The sequence below is a fragment of the Balaenoptera musculus genome, chromosome 6 (genome assembly GCF_009873245.2).
Source record: "Balaenoptera musculus isolate JJ_BM4_2016_0621 chromosome 6, mBalMus1.pri.v3, whole genome shotgun sequence".
Lineage (NCBI taxonomy): Eukaryota > Metazoa > Chordata > Mammalia > Artiodactyla > Balaenopteridae > Balaenoptera > Balaenoptera musculus.
In genome coordinates, this window is record NC_045790.1 from 31,821,987 (window position 1) to 31,842,567 (window position 20,581).

Consider the following 20,581-nt stretch of genomic DNA (forward strand, 5'->3'; position numbering starts at 1 on the left):
TTGGAATTTAACTACACATTATACCAGATGGAGCTAACAGACATATACGGAATGTTTCATCCAAGAGCAATAGAATACACATTCTTCTCAAAGGCACACTGAGGGACTTCCCTGGTGGCGCAGTGGGTAAGAATCCGCCTGCCAATGCAGGGGACACGGGTTCAAGCCCTGGTCCAGGAAGATCCCACATGTGCCACAACTACTGAGCCTGCGCTCTAGAGCCCATGAGCCACAACTACTGGAGCCCGCACGCTAGAGCCCGTGCTCCGCAACAAGAGGAGCCACCGCAATGAGAAGCCCGTGCACCACAACAAAGAGCAGCCCCCGCTCACCACAACTAGAGAAAGCCCATGCGCAGCAATGAAGACCCAGCGCAGCCAAAGAATAATTTTTTTAAAAAGGCACATTGCACATTCTCCATGATAGAGCATATGATATGACACAAAACAACTCTTAACAAATTTAAGACTGAAAGCATACCAACTATCCCTTCTGACCACAATGGTATGAAACTACAACACAAGAAGAGGAAAGCTGGAATATCTACAAGTATGTGGAAACTAAACAACACACTCCTGAACAACCAATGGGTCAAAGAAGAAAACAAAGGAGAAATTTTTCTTAAATCTTGAAACAAATGAAAATTTAAAAACAACAACATACAAAAAGCTATAGGATACTACAAATGCAGTTCTGAGAGGCAAGTTTATAGCGATAAATGCATATATTAAGAAATTAGATCTCAAATAACAACCTAACTTTACACCTCAATGAATTAGAAAAAGAACAAATTAAGCTCAAGTTAGCAGAAGGAAGGAAATAAAAGACCAGAGTAGAAATAAATGAGATAGAAAAAGAATAGAAGAGCAACAAAACTAAGAGCTAGTTTTCTGAAAAGATAAAATTGACAAACCTTTATCTACACTTTATGTCTTTTGATTGGAGAATTTAGCCCATTTACAATTAACATAAATATTGATAGGTATGGATTTACCATTTCCAGTCTGTTAATTGTTTCCTGGTTGTTTTGCAATTCCTTTGTTCCATTTTTCTTTCTCTTGCTCTCTTCCTTTATTATTTGATGATTTTCTGTACTGGTATGCTTCCTTTCCCTTTTACCTTTTGCATATCTACTACAGGCTTTTGCTTTGTGGATGCCATGAGCCTTGCATAAAACATATTTATAACAGTCTATCTGAAGCTGATAATAACTTCAAATGCATACAAAAGCTCCCTCCTCCCACATTTTATGGTTTTGACTTCACCATTTGCATCTTTTTGTGCTGTGTATCCAATAACAAATGACTGTAGTTATAGTTTTTTAAATACTCTTTGTCTTTCAACATTCATACCAGAGATATAAATGGTCTACCTGCCACTATTACAATATTAGAATTATTTTGAATTTAGCTATAAATTTACCTTTACCAGTGAGTTTTATACTTGCACGTTTTCCTGTTACTAACTAGTGTCCTTTTGTTTCAAATGAAGAACTTCCTTTAACACTTCTTGTGAGGTCAGTCTAGTGGTGATGAACTCCTTCAGCTTGTCTGGAAATTTTTTCTCTCTTCCTTAATTCTTAAGGACAACTGCTGGATATTCTTGGTTAGCAGCTTTTTTGTTTTGTTTTCCCTCAGTACTTTGAATATATGATCCCTCTCCCTTCCGGTCTGCAAGGTTTTTGTAGAAATAGCTACTGATAGTCTTATGGGGGTTCCCTTGTACACAACCAGTTGCTTTTCTTTTGCTGCTCTTAAGATTCTAACTTTTGACAATTGTCAAAAGCTTTTGTCTCTAACTTTTGACTAATTATAACGTGTTTGAGTGTGGGTCTCTTAGGATTCAACTTCTTTCGAACTCTCTGAGCTTCCTGGATCTGGACATCTGTTTCTTTCCCCAGGTTAGGGAAGTTTTCAGCCATTATTTCTTTGAATATGCTTTCTGCCCTGCTCCTCTCTCTTCTCCTTCTGGAACCCCTATCATGCATATATTGATCTTCTTGACGTTGTCCCACAAATCCCATAATCTTATCTCTTTTTTTCCTACTCTGTTTGAATGAATTCAACTGCCCTGTCAAGTTTGCTGACTCTTTCTTCCACTTGATCTAGTCTGCTGTTGAACCTCTCGATTTAATTTTTCAGTTCGTTTTTTGAATTCTTCGGCTCTGTGATTTCTCTTGTGTACTTTTTAATATTTACTATCTCCTTGTTGAAACTCTTATTTTGTTCATGCATTGCTTCTTAACCTTGGTGAGCATCTTTATAACTGTTGTTTTAAACTTTCAATCAGGTAAACCACTTATCTCCATGTCATTAAGATCTGTTTCTGGATATTTACCTTATTCCTTTGTTTGGAATATATTCCACTGTTTCTTCATTTTTCTTGACTCTCTGTTGGTTTCCATGCATTAGATAAAACAGTCACACCTTCCAGTCTTGACAGAGTGGTCTCATGTAGGAGACGAATATTGTCATATAAGAGATGGACCTCGTCAATCAGCCCAGACCAAGACCTTAGTTTTCTCTCAAAGTTTTGTGACCGTCCAAGCCTCCTCCTTTGCTCTTAGTGGCTCCCAGTAGTTGAGGGTGTGCCAAGACCCATCAGTGTCCGAAAGGGAAGGATCACAATCAGAACCTAGAGGTACGCTGCTTAGAAGCTGGACCCTCAGGGAGCAGCTGGATAAGTATGTAGTTAAACTTCTTCCAGGGAGAAAGTGGGAAAAGGTTGTATTTGCCTAATCCTTCTTTGCTGGACCTCGGTACATGGCCATGGGGAAGGGTTCTCCTGCACTCATTAACAACTATTTGTTTGATAAAGCCCTGTAAGACTCTTGAATGCAAATCCCATTGGCCACTAGAGCCAGATGACCTGGGGGCTCATCCCTCAGATGGCAGCTGCAAAAGCTTGGGCACCAGATGTGTGTACAAGCTTTTTTTTGGGAGACGCTGTCAACTGGGTTTTATTATTGGAGCAGGCTAATGGCGAGAAGGTGGGAGAGATGCCTGCTGGCTTCCCCTGTCTCTGGGGAAGATCTCAAGTGGCCCTTAGATGCCTGCTAAATTAGAAGCCCAGAACGCAGGCAGCAGCTTTTAAAGTACAGAGTTAAACCTATTTCAGGGAAAGACTGGAAGACGGGTGATTTCGTTTGCTCTCTGTGTGCTGAATCTTGGGGTGTAGAGCCAGTTAAGGAATGCTTCTTTGCTATAGTCTTCTGGAACTCATGAGTGGAAGCCCCTTTGGCTATCACTGCCAGGAGATCTGGGTCCCATGCTTCAGGCAGCAGCCACAAAAGCTGGGGTGCAAATGTATGTACAAACTTTTCCAGACAGATGCCGGTGACTTGGAGTGGGCTGGAGGCAGAAGCCAGCCTTTTATGTATACAGATAAACCTCTTTCAAGGAAAGACTAGGAGATGGGCAATTTTGCCTGCTTCCTCCCAGCTGATCCCTGTGGGGACAGTCATAGCAAGTGACTGCATTCCCAATAGGAACTGCTCCTCTGGTTGGCATAGTCTTATAGGTCTCATGGACACAAGCCCCACTGGCTTTCAGAGCTAGGTGTTTTGGGAGCCTATCCCTCGGGAAGGAGTCAAAGTTGGGGTGCTAGATGTAGGCTCCAAATGCTTCACTCCTCAGATAGAACCTGAGAGTTGGGGGTCCTCTCCCAATTGTGTGGTGCTGTGTCAGGGGTGGGGTTTTTGACAAGTGTGTCTCAGCCTTTCCCACCCCCTTTGATGTGGGTATTTCCTCAACTGTCCAATGTGTATAAGTTGCTCAACTAGTTTCTGGATCGTTTTTAGAGGGAAGCGTTCCATGTGTAGGTATACATTCAGTGTGCCCATGGGAGGAAGGGGCGCTTCCTATGTCACCATCTTGGTTGACTCCCACCCCCGGTTCCTTTTAGCAGACAATCGTCTTTAGGAAGCAAGATCTAGATGTTAAGCGTGCTCACTGCTATGTGGACATAAAAGTAAGTATGTTTACATACATGCACATGCACATTCAAACATATGCATATTTACATGTACATTTATTTCTATATCAATCTATATATATTAGAAACTATGTACTATACCCATATCTTTAATTTCAATCCAACACCACAGAGTTCAATCTAGTTTTCTCCCTTTCTAGAAATTACTGTAAGTCAGTACCTCAAGTCTGAAAAAAATGGCAAAGCATAATTATCAATACATTTATATATATGATCAATTCCACTGTATGCAATCTATCTTTGTATTAGTTTCTAGGGCTGCTGTAACAAATTACCACAAATTGGGTGTTTTAAGACACACATTTATTCTCTCACAGTTCTGGAGACCAGAAGTTTAACTTCAGTATCACTTAGCTGAAATGAAGGTACTGGCAGGGCTGCACTCCTGAAGGCTCTAAGGGAAAATCTGTTCCTTGCCTCTTCCAGTTTCTTGTGGCTACTGGAATTCCTTGGCTTACAGCTGCATCATGCCAACTTCTATCTCCGTCATCACATCACCTTCTCCTCTTCTGTGTGTGTCCAATCTCCCTCTGCCTCTCTTGTAAGAAGGACACTTAGGATGATATTTAGGGCCCATCCAGATAATCCAAAATTATCTCCTCATGGGAAGAGTCTTACTTAATCACATCTGGAAAGATCTTTTTTTCCCAAATAAGGTAATAATTACAGGTTCTGAGAACTAGGACCTTAATATCTTTGGGGCTATCATTCAGCCCATTATAATCTCCTATCACTGACACGCACCTCCCCCTTAGTCCTGATCTCCACGTCCTTTACAATTTTTCAGCAATGCTTAGCATACTTTTTGGTATTTTTAATTAGGTCTTCACTTTCAGGATTTTTCTCTCCTTCTTTCCTGAACTCTGCCTGCTCACCTGTACTCTGTTATTCATTATTTCTTCCTTTGGTCCTAATATTTCTATTTCATGCTTTTGTTTCATAGAGGTTATTTTTTAATGAATTTTTTGAAATCTCGAAAAAGAATGTTTCTGATCTGTTTTTCATCTGCCTCTGCCTTTTGTTTTTGTTCATTAATTTCCTCGAATATTTGTGTATAAATACTACTGTGCAGTTTCTTTTTTTATTATTAAATCATTCAGTGAATGCTTTCTGAGCCAGTTATTTGGGTGTGGTGTTAGAATAGCTCTCTAGACTATCAGGAAGCCTCACTGACTTGCAGTTAAGCCACATGTGATATGCCTGTGTGAGTATGCAAGAGAAGTTACCTTTCTATTTCCTTTACTGACAAAGATTACCATTCACTAAGCTGCTAACATCTATAGCATCTCCTCTCTCTTATATGAGTAACAAAAACAGCATTTTTGCGTGGTTTGTGGGAGAGCCCCACCTCCTCTGCCTCTCCAGGATATTAATCAGGTAGGTTCCCACAGCCAGCCTGTGTGCCCCACTCTTAGCTGTTATTCCAGAGGAATCCCTAGTTTTATCTTTCAGATCATGCCAACTACTTTGGGGAACACTGTGCTTTTGATGGTTTACTTCTTCTGTTTATACCAGGAAAATCTTGGAATCCATTCTCAATGTTCTCCCTCATCTGGGTCCTACTGTTACAGTGTTTGGCTGCCTTTTTTTTTTTTTTTAAGGTTATAAAGGTTTCCTATTTTTTAAGAAGTTGAGAGGATTCTGTTTCTCATATTTCTTATAGTTTTCAATTGGTTGTAGACAAGAGAAGCAAGCAGCAGAAATAGCTTTAACTCCAAAAACCAGAAGTCCTCTAGATTACACATATCCCTCACATGTGTGAGGATGTCTGTTTATTTTTTTGTAAAAAGAAGATGTTTTAAAAGAGTAAAACCACCTCAAGTTCCTGGCACTAGTACATCATGACATAGGCCTCTCTAATGGGTGGTGATTTTAAAATGAAGTCAGTTCCCACCTCTCCTGTGCACTGCCAAACCAGCATATGAAGTCGACTGGGTTGAGGCAGCATAATTTCTGCTTTAGCACCAAGTACAGCCCTCAGGAGGTTAAAGGTGCAATACTACCAGACAATAAACCATCATAATTCTAAACTATATTTTAATCTACTTTTAATTCACATTAACTTTTAATTTAGTTTCTTTTACTCAGTCATAAATGCATACCACTTGAGAATCAAATAGCCAAACAAGGTTTTTATTAAAACTAACAATCTTCTGCCCACCCTCTCCCGCCAATTCCATTATTTCCTCTCTTCCCAGAGGCAATGTCTTCCACTTCTTAGCTCTTTTGGTATTTACCTACATATCACCAAATAACAAGCTTATAGTGTTACTTACTTCATATTTTTTCAGTTTTACACATTACCTGACTTAATCCAGCTTCAAAAGGAGAGGATATGTGTAAAAAGAGATAATGGAAAAAATATGAAGTAGCACTATAAGCACATATAAATTATATGCATATATACATTTCTGTCCTCTCACCTCCAACATAGTTAGATCAAAATTTTGATTATTATCAATGTTCAGCACCATTATGATTAAGCAAATTACATTCATATTTGGGCCATGGATAACTTTTGCAAACATGGAAATAAGTTTTACTTTCATATATATTCTGAAGTTAATCACTTCTTACTTTTTGTTTGCTTTGTTTGGATGTACTTAACACTTTAATTCGACCCCAAATCCTTTGCCAATTCTCTAAATCTCTTTTTTCTACATTAAAGAGAACAGCTATTGTATCAATTTCATTGGTGACAACAGATCTTGTATCTACTTTGAGCCATCTACCCTCAAGCCTTGTGACTTTCTTCAATCTGGACTTGTCCTCCACGTATTATGCTCAGATATATAGTATCTTATGATCTTGCTGCACTATCACCCTACGATTTCCTTCGTTATTCTCTTATGCTGGATTCTTATATTCCTTAAACTCCATGCTTTCCTTTACCTTGATTTACTCCCTTGTTTTAATGGAGCACATTCCAGTAGCCTTGAAAAACTTTTGGGAAGATTAATTTTGTAAGATTTTCAATACCTGAAATTATCTTTCTTCACAATTAAATGATAGTTTTGGAAAAGGATTCAAGATTAGAAACCATTTCCCCCCCCAAATTCTGAAAACACTGGTCCACTGCTTTTCTTTTAATCACAACTCTACTGAGATACAATTAACATACCATATAATTCATCTATTAAAAGTGTACAACATAATAGTTTTTTAGTATATTCAGAGTTGTAAAACCACCACCACCATGAAAAACAGAACATTTTCATCACCCCAAGAAAAAACTCCGTATACGTTAGCAGTCCTCCTTCTTCCCACCCTCCTCCAGCCCTAGGCAACCACTGATCTACTTTATGTCTCCCTGGATTTGCCTACTCTGGATGTTTTATATAAATGAAAATCATATATGATCTTTTGTGACTGGCTTTTTCTACTTAGCATGTTTTCAAGGTCCATCCATGTTGTAGCAGATATTAGTACTTCATTTAATTGCCAAATGCTACTCCATTGCATGGATGCACAACATTTATCCGCTCATCTGCTGACGGACATCTGGGTTGTTTCCAACAACCTTTTGGCTATCATGAATAATAGAGCTGTTGAGCATTACTGTACAACATTTTGTGTAGACATGTTTCCATTTCTCTTGGGTGTATATATACTCCTAATATTAGAATGGCTGGGTCATGTGATAAATCTACATTATACCTTTTGAGACACTGCAAGATTGTTTTCCAAAGTAGTTGCATTATTTTATACTTCCACCAGCAGTGTATGAAGGTTCCAGTTTCTCCATAACCTCACCAACACTTGTTACTATCTGTCTTTTTGATTACAGCCATCTAGTGGTTGGGAAGTGGTATCTTTTCATTTTGATTTGCATTTCCCATGGCACGTCTATTTTTTCACATGCTTATTGGCCATCTGTAAATCTTATTCAGAGAAATGTCTAATTTATATAGATCCCTTGCCTATTTTTTCATTGACTTAATTTTTCTTTTTATTGATTCTTAAGGTTTATGTCTAGGTTTTAGAGTTTCATATTTTTAGTTCTTACATTTATGTCACTGATCCATTTTGAGTTGATTTTTGTTTATGATGTGAAGAGGGGGTGGGGGAGGGTAACAAACTTTATTCTTTTGCATGTGGTTATCCAATTGTCCCAGTGTCATTTGTTGAAAATACTTTTCTTTTCCCATTGAATTGTCTTGGCACTCATGTGAAATATCATCTGACCACAAACATGAGGGATCATTTTTGGATTTTCAATTTTAGTCCACTAATCTATGTCTACCTTTATGCTAGTTCCAAACTCTCTTGATTAATGTAGCACCGTAGTAAGTTTTAAAATGAAGAAGTGTGACTACTTCAACTTTGTTCTTTGCTCCACTAATTTCTAGCTTCCATTCCTGTTGTTGAAAAGCTTGATTACATTCCGTCTTGATTCTGTGTGTGCAACTTGCTTTTCTCTTTCAAATCTCTTAGGATCTTCTACTTTTCCCCACTATTCTGAAATTTCATGATGATATGCCTTGATAGAAGTCTACTTTCATCCTAATTGTGCTGGGTAACTCTTTACTGGCCCTCTTAACCTGGGTATTTGCTTCATTTCCTTCCAGGAAATCTTCTTAAATGATCAAATGATTTTTTTTTTTGCTTCTATTTTCTTATCTCTATTTCTGGAAAAACTTTTATTAATTTATCCTTCATTTATCTTGTTTATTACTTATCTTTATTAGACAATGGACCTTCTGGACTGATCCTATTGTATTTTTACTTTTTTCCTCCTTATTTTTAACCTGTTCATTTTTATTCTACTTTCTCTAAGATTTCCTCAACTTTATGTTCTATATTTTCTATTTTTTTAAATGATTTCTGCTCTTACATTGTGAACCTCAAATATATTCTTTTTTCCCTTTTTTTTAATAACATCCTATTTTTGTTTTACATACGCATTTTTTTTTCATTTTTTTAAAGGTTTTTGTTTGCTTGCCTGTTTTGGTCTTTTTTATAGGCTAGATATTTCCACCCATGACTATATACTCGGGCTTGAAACTAAAGGACCAAAAATCTCATTAAGAGCTCTATGAATTAGGTTAGGCTTTTCTACCAAACCATTTTATCAGGAGAACTGCTAATACCAATAAATTTAGATTTTGCTGATGTTTTTCTCCATCTCTTGGGTTTGCCAGATTTCCCTAATAAGAGTCTTCCAAATTCTTAGGTGAAGTGCAATAGCCAGGCTGCACTGTTTTGGAAGCTGAGTAGGGGGGAAAAAACAGCTAGAGCTTGATGTGGTGTGCAGGAAAGGGGAGAACAGGTGTTACAATAAGTACTTAAATTACCACTTAGCTCCCCATAATGTGTACCATTCAACAGTGTCTGGTATCTTCTCAGTTCAGAATCTCTCTGCTCCCCTATTCCAGAGAATAAACTTTTAGTATTCTGAGGCTCAGGAATGTTACCATGGAGAAAATGGGGAGGAAATCTCTGTTTATAAACAGTTTTTAACCAGTTCTCATCACCATAATTCTCATCCTCATTTTTAGAGGTACCTGGTATACTAAAAATGAGGCCCTTCAGAGGATCTGCAGTATAAACTGGACTGTATCTTGACTTTCCCTATCAGTGGCTAAGAACTCAGTTACTTGTGGACAGACAGCTCAATGTCCTTCTGTTTTCCAGCTTTTAAAATTCTGTTACTATTGTCTTCTTTTCCTTTTCCTCGTTATTGATTATACCTATTTTTTTTAAAAATCCAAACACTTACCACTGTTTCATTAAGGTTTCAGAAGGTAAATGCATGTCTTTAATCTACCACTTGAATCAGACGCCTTTTAATTTTTTTCAAAAGGATGACAAGGCTCTTTCTGTTTTTGTTGTTTTGTCTGTGCCGCACAGCTTGTGGGATCTTAGCTCCCCAACCAGGGACTGAACCCGTGCCTTGAAGCAGTGAAAGCACAGAGTCCTAACCATTGGACTGCCAGGGAATTCTCCAAGGTCTCTTGAAACTGAACGTCAGATTTGGAGATACACTTCAAAAGTACCTGCCAATTTCAGGCAACATAAGTTTAATTAAATTTTTCATTTCCATTAGCAACTGTTAAAGATACTTGCATTCTAAAGAGTAAACCAAGCCTAATCCACAGACAACTATAAAAGAATATGGGAAAGAGAAATAAATTTTGACAAGTAGAACATGGAAAATCTCATTGGAGGAAATGATCTGAACATTATTTTGAAGCATTCCACAGACATATAAAAAGAAGCACAGAATTCACAAGCAATACAACAGCATAAGCAAACATGAGGAGCAACATGTGCTTCACTGGATCCTCTTCTTGTTTTTTCAACAAAGTTCTAACTCAAGGTCCTGAACTCAGCAAGCGCTGAGCAACCATATCTACTCCTTCAATTTCAATTAGCACTTAACATGAAAATAACTCCAAAACCTGCTGTTCCATCCATTTTCCAGAGCAAAATATTTACTTTGCCGGTGGACTGTTCCATGTCACCGCGTCAAAAAATCCCATTCGTCATACCTGAGCTGCCTTCCTTAAGCATCTCCTGTTCCCAAACCATTTCTGCCTCCTTCATCTTCAACACATCACATCCACCGAGTAAACCGACCAGCAAGTAATCCTTGAATCAAGTTTGATTCTTCCTACTTTCTCCCTTTATACCACTGTTTCCAAGTTCCCACGGATTAAGTAGCTTTTCAATGAGAAGCTAAAATTAATGCTCAGCAATTTCAAGCTTTACACAGTCATTTTGTCACTAGCTGGAGTTGTACTAATATTAAGAAGGCAAAATGAATAACCTGAGACCAAAACTAATCTACACTATTGCTTTAATCACCATTTTCTTAGAATAAACATTGCTGGGAAGGCACTCACTTTTTTTTTTATTATAGAACTGTTTAGCTTCATGCTTCAGTTGGATAATTACAAAGTTAAATTAAGTGAGTTAAACAGTGTTTAACTAAGCACAGAGTGAGTACTCCCTAAATTTAAAACTTCACTTGCTTAGTTTATTCAAACCAACTTTATGCAAACCATCTTCCTAAAGCTTACTCATGAACAACCCATAAAATCAGAGAAACAGTTGAGAATATACACACAGGTTTGTTTGTCTGTTTGTTTATTTTTAAGTGCTGACTGATCTGAACTACAGGGAAGCCACAAACCACATGGGCAACTAATGTTCCCATGGCAATTATTATCCTCAGTTATATACAAGAACAGCCCACAGTAGTCAGGATATGGCAAAAGGAGCATCAGAATAGAGTCATCTGAAAGACTCGTGTTTTGCATCATAATACCCTATTGATACATAACCAACCAAACAAATTACTTGGAAGTAATGTATTTTACAGTGGTTTCCATAAAGTATTCTTGCACTAGATTTCAAAGTATTGACGAGTTGTAGGTATGTTTACCTCTCTGTAAACATGTACTAGATAGCTTGCTATGCATAAAAACCTTTTTCTTTTTAAGGTCCCATGGTTACAGAATGTCATCTAGTCAATCATCTAATAGTCACTTATCTTTCTCTCTCCTGGAGAAAAAGAAAATGGTAATGAATTAATAATGAATTTATAAGTTCAGTATAATTATTATCCATAAAGATAATACTGATTTCCTAAACCAAATTACCTTTTGGACTGCTCCACTACCTAAACTTTGAGTAAGAAAAAAAATTCATGGGAAGGGGAATACCACAACTTCTGTCCCTAAAAGGAGGGGAAAGGATGAAAAAGGAAAGGAGTGTGAATCAATAAAACTGGACTTCCTGGTCAGAGGACTAACAACTGTGAAAAACTAATTTTAAAATACAAATATCATCTCATTTTAATGGTTTTAAGGATAACCAAAATTGCTACACATTACTAAAATGTTAACTCAGTCAGGGCTTTTACAATAAAGGTACACTATGCCTTTTATTTTTAAGGCTTAATTCATAAATAAAATCTACTGCCTGTCAACAACGTGCCAAGCACTGTAGAGACCACGCAAAGTTAGACTCTGGCCTAACAGTACTAAAAATCTCATGGAAAGACAAAAGGTAAACTATAATATGATATACTAAAAAAATGTAACAAAGGCATGTATGAATGCAATGAGGCCACAGAGGGAATACCTAGGCCTGCCTGGTGGAGTCAGGGAAGACTGTGTAACGGAGCTGATGATCTCTCAAAGGAGTAAAGGGAAGAGGTGATTAAAAAAGAATGATTTACTGCTAACATCACTGCGTGATTACGAGACAGAGTAAAGATTCAGAACCCAAACAGTAAGATACAGGAGATGGCCAACTGGTCTAGAAAAAATTTAAAAAGAAGGTACCATAAACACTCTATATAAGTCTATGGAGCAAAACATACCAAAGTCTACATAGACTGACTTAACGGATATTTTAGAACAAACCAAACACTGTATACGCTGGATGGGAAAGAACAAAAAAAGAGTAGGAGCAAAACAGACAATTACCTCCTTTTGTAGTATCATTCTGGGCCTGGATGCCATGATGCAATGAATTATGAATGGCAGAAAGAAGATCTGCTGCTTGAACCATCAATTTTTGAGCTTCTGCAACAGCACTGGTCTAGCAAATAAATCACCAAAAACATTCTTACATATTCTTTCACTGAAAGATATACATTAAATAGGAAAATCCTATAAACAATAATGAAATTAAATGCTTGCTGTAATGACATTGGTTTTCACAAACTATTCACTTAATATAGGATGCCCAGATCCTGTTAGGATAGAAATAATTTTTTTACCCATATCTATACATTATAGGAGCCATTAAAGAACAATAGGAAACATTTCTGGTTTATTCTACTAATCTCATGTTTAAAAAAAAAAAAAGAGAGAGATGCAATCAACTAGAAAATGGGAAATTGCAACATTCCTACTAAGTCACTCATCAAGGTGAAATTTAAAAAAAAGAACAGAATTACAGAAGTTAGTAAAGGTTGGATCTCTACTTACCACTTATTAACTATTCACAAATTAGTCTATAATTTACTTCGAGTTAATGCAATATACACACAAAAATATTCACCATCTATTCCACACAAATCTAAGTTAATTACTTAACTGAATGAAAGAGGCCTACTTAAAATTCTCATTTTTAATTTCTCCAATTCACAATAACTACCCAGAAGCAATTTCAGCTTCTATTATTTTATCCACTAATACATAATACGTTATTTTTATATCAACAACAGACATGGACATGTTATGGAACAGAATGTAAAATTCATGTGACTTTTGGAGAAAATCAGGGATACTCTGATGTAAACACACCAAATGCTGAGTGCTGTATATGTGTGCGTATACATTTCAATAAAAAGTCTCAGAACTACCAAAATAAAGCATTCCATCGAAAACAGAAACAGTAAAATTTATAGTAAATACCCTTACCTCTTTCTTAGTGAAGGCTATAAGCACTGTCAATAACACTCGAGTAAATTTCACTCTGCTGAATACTGCTAAACACTGTTGGTGCTAAAAAAACAAGAAAGGACTAAAAGTTAAAAGATGCAAAGTCTGTCAAAGAAATTTCATTTTAAAATATAGTATTTTAAGTCCTAAATCTCAGTGTTAATAACTTACTATTGAATACATTACAAACACCTTCACTTATAGTCTTTTAAATGTCTGAAAAATGAGCTGCAGGCAACATAATAAAACAAAGCCTATTTTACTGAAATAGAAATACATAATAAAGCTTATGTATCAAGAGGACTGATTTTTCCCTAAGTCAGGAGTTACACTATTATTTCAAAACTGATTTAATTAGCATTTTTAAAAGGACTGATAAAAAGGTGCTTTAAGCAGAGTCAGAAAATTTAGGATCTTAACAAAGGTTTGACAACTTTTGATACTGTGTAAGTTCTTGAATTCTGCCAACTTTTGGTGGATCATCTGTAAAAAAAAAAAAAAATCATTTTTTTCTTCCTACCTCACAGGAATATTGAAGAGCTTTGAAATCATGTATTTGAAAGAGCTGTATTAAAATTCTATCAAAATAAATACAAGGGAAATAAACTCCCTTGCAATGTCCAATTTGTAAAGAAATACCTTAAAAAGGGCTTCCATAAATTATAACGTACTTCATAAAACTACAACATTAACTTCTCTGATATTATCTACCAGAAAATAAGTTCAATTACTTCTAGTTCAACTTCTGGATCTCTTTCTTCTCCCTGTCGACTTCGAGTACTCTAAAATTTTAAAAAAGGTATATTAAAACACACACAAACCTGTAAAAGCATTAGATTACAATTATACAAGGTAAAGCAATAAATTAATTTATTGAGTATATGCAAGAATCTATTTGAAGAAAAATATTTGGAAGAAAAAAGCTGTATCAATTATTTATTTTCCTATTAATACTATGTACAGAAAGTTCATTTTGATATAAATTATAAAGATCACACAAAAGAATACGGTATTAAAAACAGCAAAAGCAAAACAATGAAAAACATAAGCAGAAGCACATGGTACATAGTACTTCCTGCTTTTAAAAAATCTATTGGGGCTTCCCTGGTGGCGCAGTGATTGAGAATCTGCCTGCCAATGCAGGGGACACGGGTTCGAGTCCTGGTCTGGGAAGATCCCACCTGCCATGGAGCAACTGGACCCGTGAGCCACAATTACTGAGCCTGTGCATCTGGAGCCTGTGCTCCGCAACAAGAGAGGCCGCGATAGTGAGAGGCCCGCGCACCGCGATGAAGAGTGGCCTCCGCTTGCCACAACTAGAGAAAGCCCTCGCACAGAAATGAAGACCCAACACAGCCATAAATAAATAAATTAATTAAAAAAAAAAAACTATTAACTGAAATTCCTGATGCTCTCCAAACTAACCCTGTTAGAAAAAAAAGTAACCTTTACAAAATCACATCATAAAGTCACATGGTAAATACTGATCAGTTCTATACTAAAATGCAAAACATCTTGTTAATACATGTGTTACATATGGTTGACTATTCTGACAAAATTCCAAGGCAGTACCATAGGAAGATCTGGTAGATCGGGGTTCTAGCCCTGGAGCTGCCACTTACTAATGGCATGCCCTTAATAAGACTCAAGACAGGTTACTTAACTCTTTTCAGCTGTATTTTCTTCATCTAAAAGTGCATTTTATTGCCTAATGCTCTGAGTAACTGTAAATATCCAATAAGACAATAATGTAAAATTGTTTTGACAACCATGCTGTGTTATACAGGTATAAAAAAACAGTAGAAATGTAACTTTTTTTCATTTTTAATTTCTGTGAGAACAAAATCATCAGGATCATCTGGCCAAAGGATGTCATTCAAAGAAGGCTTTTATCAGATTTGAGGAACTTCCATTTACTGAGCTCTTCTGCTATGTTCTAGACACTGCCTTAACTATTAATGATACAAAGGTGAAGAAGGTAGTCCTTACCTTTGAGGAATTTAAAATTCTAGAATCTTATGCTATTCTTAAAATAGCATACTAAAATTTTAAAACACTGGCAAAAAATTGAAAAAATTTGAAAGGGTTAAATTTTCAACACTTGAAAGCAACACTAATTCACCAGAAACCCCTCTAGCAGTGTTCTAATTCATTACCAAAAAAAGGTACGGCATATATAAAGAAAGTTGGTGGTCCTACCTACACTAGCTATTTGTAATTAGCTAAAGTTAACCTGACATTTAGAAGAATATAAACATCCTATACCAAAGAAAAGAGAAAAAAATATATACCTTTACTCTTCTTTGCATGTCATCCTCCACATCTTTTAGCATGCCTAGAAAGAGAGACAATGATTTTAAAAGGAAACAAATCCAAATGTAAAATTTGTGAATTATATTTATAAATGGTTTTACCTGTAACTCGAAGATCTGTCACACTGTTGGCCATTTTAAATCCATAAGTCATTGACTGAAAATCTTCCTATACAGAAAAGCAATAATTAGGCCCTTGAATAGTAGCAAAACCTTTCATTATATTTCTCTTAGAAAATCACTATTTGCTAATAAGAAAACAGTAATGGAATGTCACCCTAAATATTGCTATCATACATCCAAGCTTTCTTTACAGGCATACCATTAAAACACCACATTCTAATGTTGTCTCTGTCCCCTTAATTTCAATTGCTGTCCTTAGGCTATTTAAGCATACTCACATTAATATGTTCATTTGCAAAATAATGCTTATGATAATATCACAAATAATTCCCACTTACAAAGAATTCTCACATTCACAGGTGAACAGTAAATATGTAATAATTACTATTTGCAAAATTTAAACAAGACTCTTCAAAACTTATTATGCCATTTTACACACTGTTAGGCTAAAAGGTTAAGTCTTCTCAAAGAGAATTACTCAGTGACAGCAAAACCACATTCCCGCTTCTGCCCATTGTAAAGAAAAAAAATGATTCATACATGGATTCCCACTCTCAAAATCGTTTAAAACACTGATGAGATATTAGCAAATTAAGTGGTTTAATGGATTCACTATGAAGAGTTTAATAATATCTGGCCGATTTCAGCTAAGCAGTTAGAAGCTCTATTAAAGGAGTGTTTCTGCCACATTACGATTCTTATAAAAATGTATATAAAAGCCTAACATAATGAAATAACAGATATTCACAGCAGTAGCCAGAACTATAGTGAAACTTCTGGACTCTTAAAAACGTCAGTAAGCATGCAATTCACGTCAGGTACTATATCTGACAAACAGAAGTACAAACAATGTCTCTAGTCTCAAAGAACTCAGGAGAATTGTATGCCTCACAGGATTGGGTCTTTCAAAAGTCTCAGGTTGTATTAGAGAGCTATAAACTTACCCTCCAGATGAAGTTTATACTCTATCTCTACTTGGACATCAAACAGGATTCTCAAATTATACATGTCTAAATAGGAACTCTCCTAGTGTTTACCACATCGCTAAAAGGCACCCCCATCCTTTTACTCAGGCTGAAAACCTGCATTTCAAGTCATCTTGTTTTCCCAAAACCCGTATCAGATCCATCAGAAAACACTGTAGGATCTATCTTCAAATTCTAATCACCAAGTCTGACTCCTTTCACAGCTTTCTCCAGTTCAAGGATCCACCATCTCTCACTTCTATAACTGTCTCCAGACAGGTCCCCCACCTTCCACAACTGTCTGCTATATAATTTATTCACCACCAAAAGCCAAAGAGATTGTTTTAAGATAAGCCATTTCATGTCACTTTCTACTCAAAATCTTTCAGGAATTTCCCTCCTCACAGTAAAATTCCAAATTCCCCCATGGCCTCTAAGGCCCTCCATCATGTGGCCCTGGTCTCCCTCTCCAACCCATTTCCTACTTACCACTCATCTCCATGTTCACTGCACTGCAATCACACAGGCCTTCTTGTTGTCCTTCAAGCATATCAAACACATACTCTTCTCAGGACCTCTGTACCCGCTGAACCCCCCTCCCCAAACTGATTTTCTTCAAAAGATTTACAAAGCTCCATCCCTTACTATATTTCAGCCTCTGTTTCAATGTCAATTTCTCATACGAGGGTTTACCCTGTGCGTTCTCTCTAAAATAGCACCCTCCACAACTTTATATCCCCTTCCCCTACTTTACTTTTCTTCACAGAACTTGTCACCACCTGACATTATATATGTAATTTGTTTACTTACACATTGACTATTTGTCCCAAGGAATGCATAATCTCTGAGCTCAGGGCTTTGTTGTATTCATGCTTTATCTCTAGGGCTTAGAATAGTGCTTGGCACAGAGTACTGTTCAAACCTATTTGTTGAAGGATTGATGAGCTACTTCAGGGCAGGGGCCATTTGGCCGTTAACCTTACTAAGAACATCAGGCTGGTTACAAGTTATACTGAGGAGTGGTGGAGACTGTGGCAAATGAGAGAACGTACACGTCATCTAAAGGAAGTAGGCCGCTGCTTACCCTCTTGGGGCCATGAATGAATACAGCACTAGTTTGGTACGGTCTCCTAGGTTTTCAGAAAAACCTAATTTAATGTAAAATCATCAGATTTTTTAATGTTACCAAGTTTTAAAAAATTAAGTAGCCCAACACTGTGTAGAAAAAAGAAAATGGGGGGAAAAAAAAACAACCTGTAAGCCCTATCTGTGGACCCTTAAGTTTGCCAAGAAGAGTCTAAGGAAAAGCATTCATCTGGGAGACTATCACAGGTCTGTGTAATAAATACAGACCTCAGTAACAAGAACTTAATCTAAGTCATTGGAGGTCTGAAGCAGAAGAGTTACGTCAACAGATGCTGCCATTAAAATATCACTACTGAAACTCTGTGGACTTGAGGAGGACAAAAATCAAAGTAAACCCAGAGAGACCAGATACTGGATACCACCCAACAGTCCAAGCAGCAGCTGATGGTGAATGGGACTGATATGATAACCAGAAATGATGAGAAGTTGTTGAAATCAGGATATATTTAAAAGGTAAAGCCAACATGATGTGCTGAAGAACTGAATATGAGGTAAACTGTAGTACAATCAAGGGTTTTGCGGTCTGAGCAACTGGTAAATTATGATGCCATTCACTCAGATGGGGCAGTCTGGGAGGAGCAGGTTTAAGGGCAGAAATGGAGTACAATTTTAATTATATTAAGTTTGTAATTCCTTTGGTCATCCAAGGGAAGATTTCAGGAAGGCACCTGCTTGAGTCTGAAAGTCAGAGGAGGAAGTCAGGATTAGAGATATCAATTTGGACTTCATCAGCTTATAGTTGGTATTAAAAGCCACAGAACTAGAGGAAATCAACCCAGGGAGAGCCCAAGAGAACTGGAGATCTACAGGAGCAAGCACAGGAAATGGACTAACCAGTGAGAAAGAAAGAAATCCAACAGATTGTCATAATAGAAGAAGAAAGTATTTCAAAAAGTGGTCAGTTGAGTCTAATGAAGCCAACAGGCTGAAGAGGGAGGAGTGAAAACATTGGATTTAGCAAGACGGGTATCATTAAGGACCTTGCTAAGACCAGTTTCTGTGTAGTGGTAGAAGAATGTCCAATTGGTGTGGGTGAGAAGAGAACGAAAGAGAAAGTAAAATAAATCAATATTAACAGCTCATTCAAGGAGTTTTTGGTACATACAGGGTAGCAGAGAAATGAGACTGTAGATATAAGGAGCCATGGGATCAAGGGAACTGCGGTGTTTTGGTTTTAAATTGAGTCATATAAAAACATGTTTATATGCCAGTAAGAATAATCTAGCAGTGAAGGATACAGCAGCAACACAATACAAAGGGTTACTAACTGCAGTAGGCTGGAGGGGATAGAATCTAGAACACAGTGGAGGGGCTGAGAGCTTACAATGTCACAGGGACACTTTCATTTTAACAACAACAGAGTGTGTGGATAACGTAACAGGTTAGCATTTGTGATAATGAGAAGATGGGATACTTCTAATTACATCTGACTGTATCTAATGTCCCATTAAGGGAGAAAGCAAGCTGACAGTGAGGGTTGGCACTGGAGGTCTGAGAAGTAACAGGTGTGAAAAAGTCACCTTAGACACTGGAAAAGCAAGTTTGCTACGGAAGTGTTGTAGGATAGGATTGTCTCTAGTGTTGAGTGCCCATCTGAGACTTGCAGTCCTAAAATTAAAGTGAGAACAGACACACAGATGTGAATTTTCCCTAGCTGCCTTCTGTTGTTTGGGTGCAAGCAGCAAGTAGGCAGGTGGTTGGAGTTTTGCCAGAGAAGTGACACATTATGAGATTAGAGGGGCAAGGGTGTTTGAAAAGCGATTTTAGCACTAACTGGGCCATGGAAATGAGAACATGAGGAAAGTAACAGAGAAAACTAAAGCGACAGCATCTATGAATTGGAGGTCTCTGTGGCACTAAAGGACAGAAGGAATAGGGGAATCCAAGTAAGTGGTATGGATCAAAGGATAGTATGCTTGATATCAAGATTTTAGAGGTGAGTAATTAGCAGGGAAAAAATTTTGTCCATTTCTGAGCAATGCACAAATCATTTTCTGAGCACCCTATGATGGCTGGTATGGGCTAAATACCAGGGATACAATGGTAAAATACTATCACTGCAGTTATAGAGCTTATTATCCAGGGACAGAAGTAAGATGTCTTGACAGATAAAGCCCATGTTCTTCGCTTGTACTCTACAATATCTTTACAATACTACCAAGATATAACTGCAGAAAATTATAAGGGATATTTAGCATTCTATAAAACACAGCATTTAAAACAATGCAGCCTTGCAAAGAAATTTAGAATAGTAAATATTTACAATCATAACTGTAACAGAACACCCAATATCAGAAGTGAATGTGATTTCACCAAAGCAGTAATCTTGATTGTACTAATATTCTAATAAAGTAAAACTGTTTCAACCCCTTCTAAAACTTAATAGTCACAATGTATCAGTTGTGATTTATTACTGCTTTAAACATTCATTTCACAGATAAAATACTTTGCATAAATATTTCAGGGGCTCCTAAAATAATCTGATTCATTCAACTAAAATTTGAGTACCTACCACAGACCAGATACTGGGTAACCTAGTAAGGGTACAAGTAAGGGTAAAACATGTGCACAGATAATTCAGATTAGGACTTGAAACAACTTAAATGTCCATTAGTAAGTGGCTTGTAATTTACTGTACATACAG

General features: G+C 36.9%; 1 protein-coding gene across 4 annotated transcripts in view; it reads right to left on the bottom strand.

Moving 5' to 3' along the window:
• The window catches only part of NAA35 (N-alpha-acetyltransferase 35, NatC auxiliary subunit), a 103,996-nt gene that overhangs the window by 50,095 nt on the left and 33,320 nt on the right, over nucleotides 1-20,581 (bottom strand). For 3 of the 4 annotated variants that reach the window (XM_036854991.1, XM_036854993.1, XM_036854990.1), the window contains exons 7-11: nucleotides 15,806-15,872; nucleotides 15,683-15,726; nucleotides 14,123-14,173; nucleotides 13,371-13,454; nucleotides 12,429-12,543 (exon numbers count right to left, since the gene is read on the bottom strand). In XM_036854991.1, coding sequence (XP_036710886.1) covers nucleotides 12,429-12,543; nucleotides 13,371-13,454; nucleotides 14,123-14,173; nucleotides 15,683-15,726; nucleotides 15,806-15,872 — 361 coding nt within the window. The remainder of the gene's footprint in view (nucleotides 1-12,428; nucleotides 12,544-13,370; nucleotides 13,455-14,122; nucleotides 14,174-15,682; nucleotides 15,727-15,805; nucleotides 15,873-20,581) is intronic. The other variant, XM_036854992.1, reaches the window with a different exon arrangement.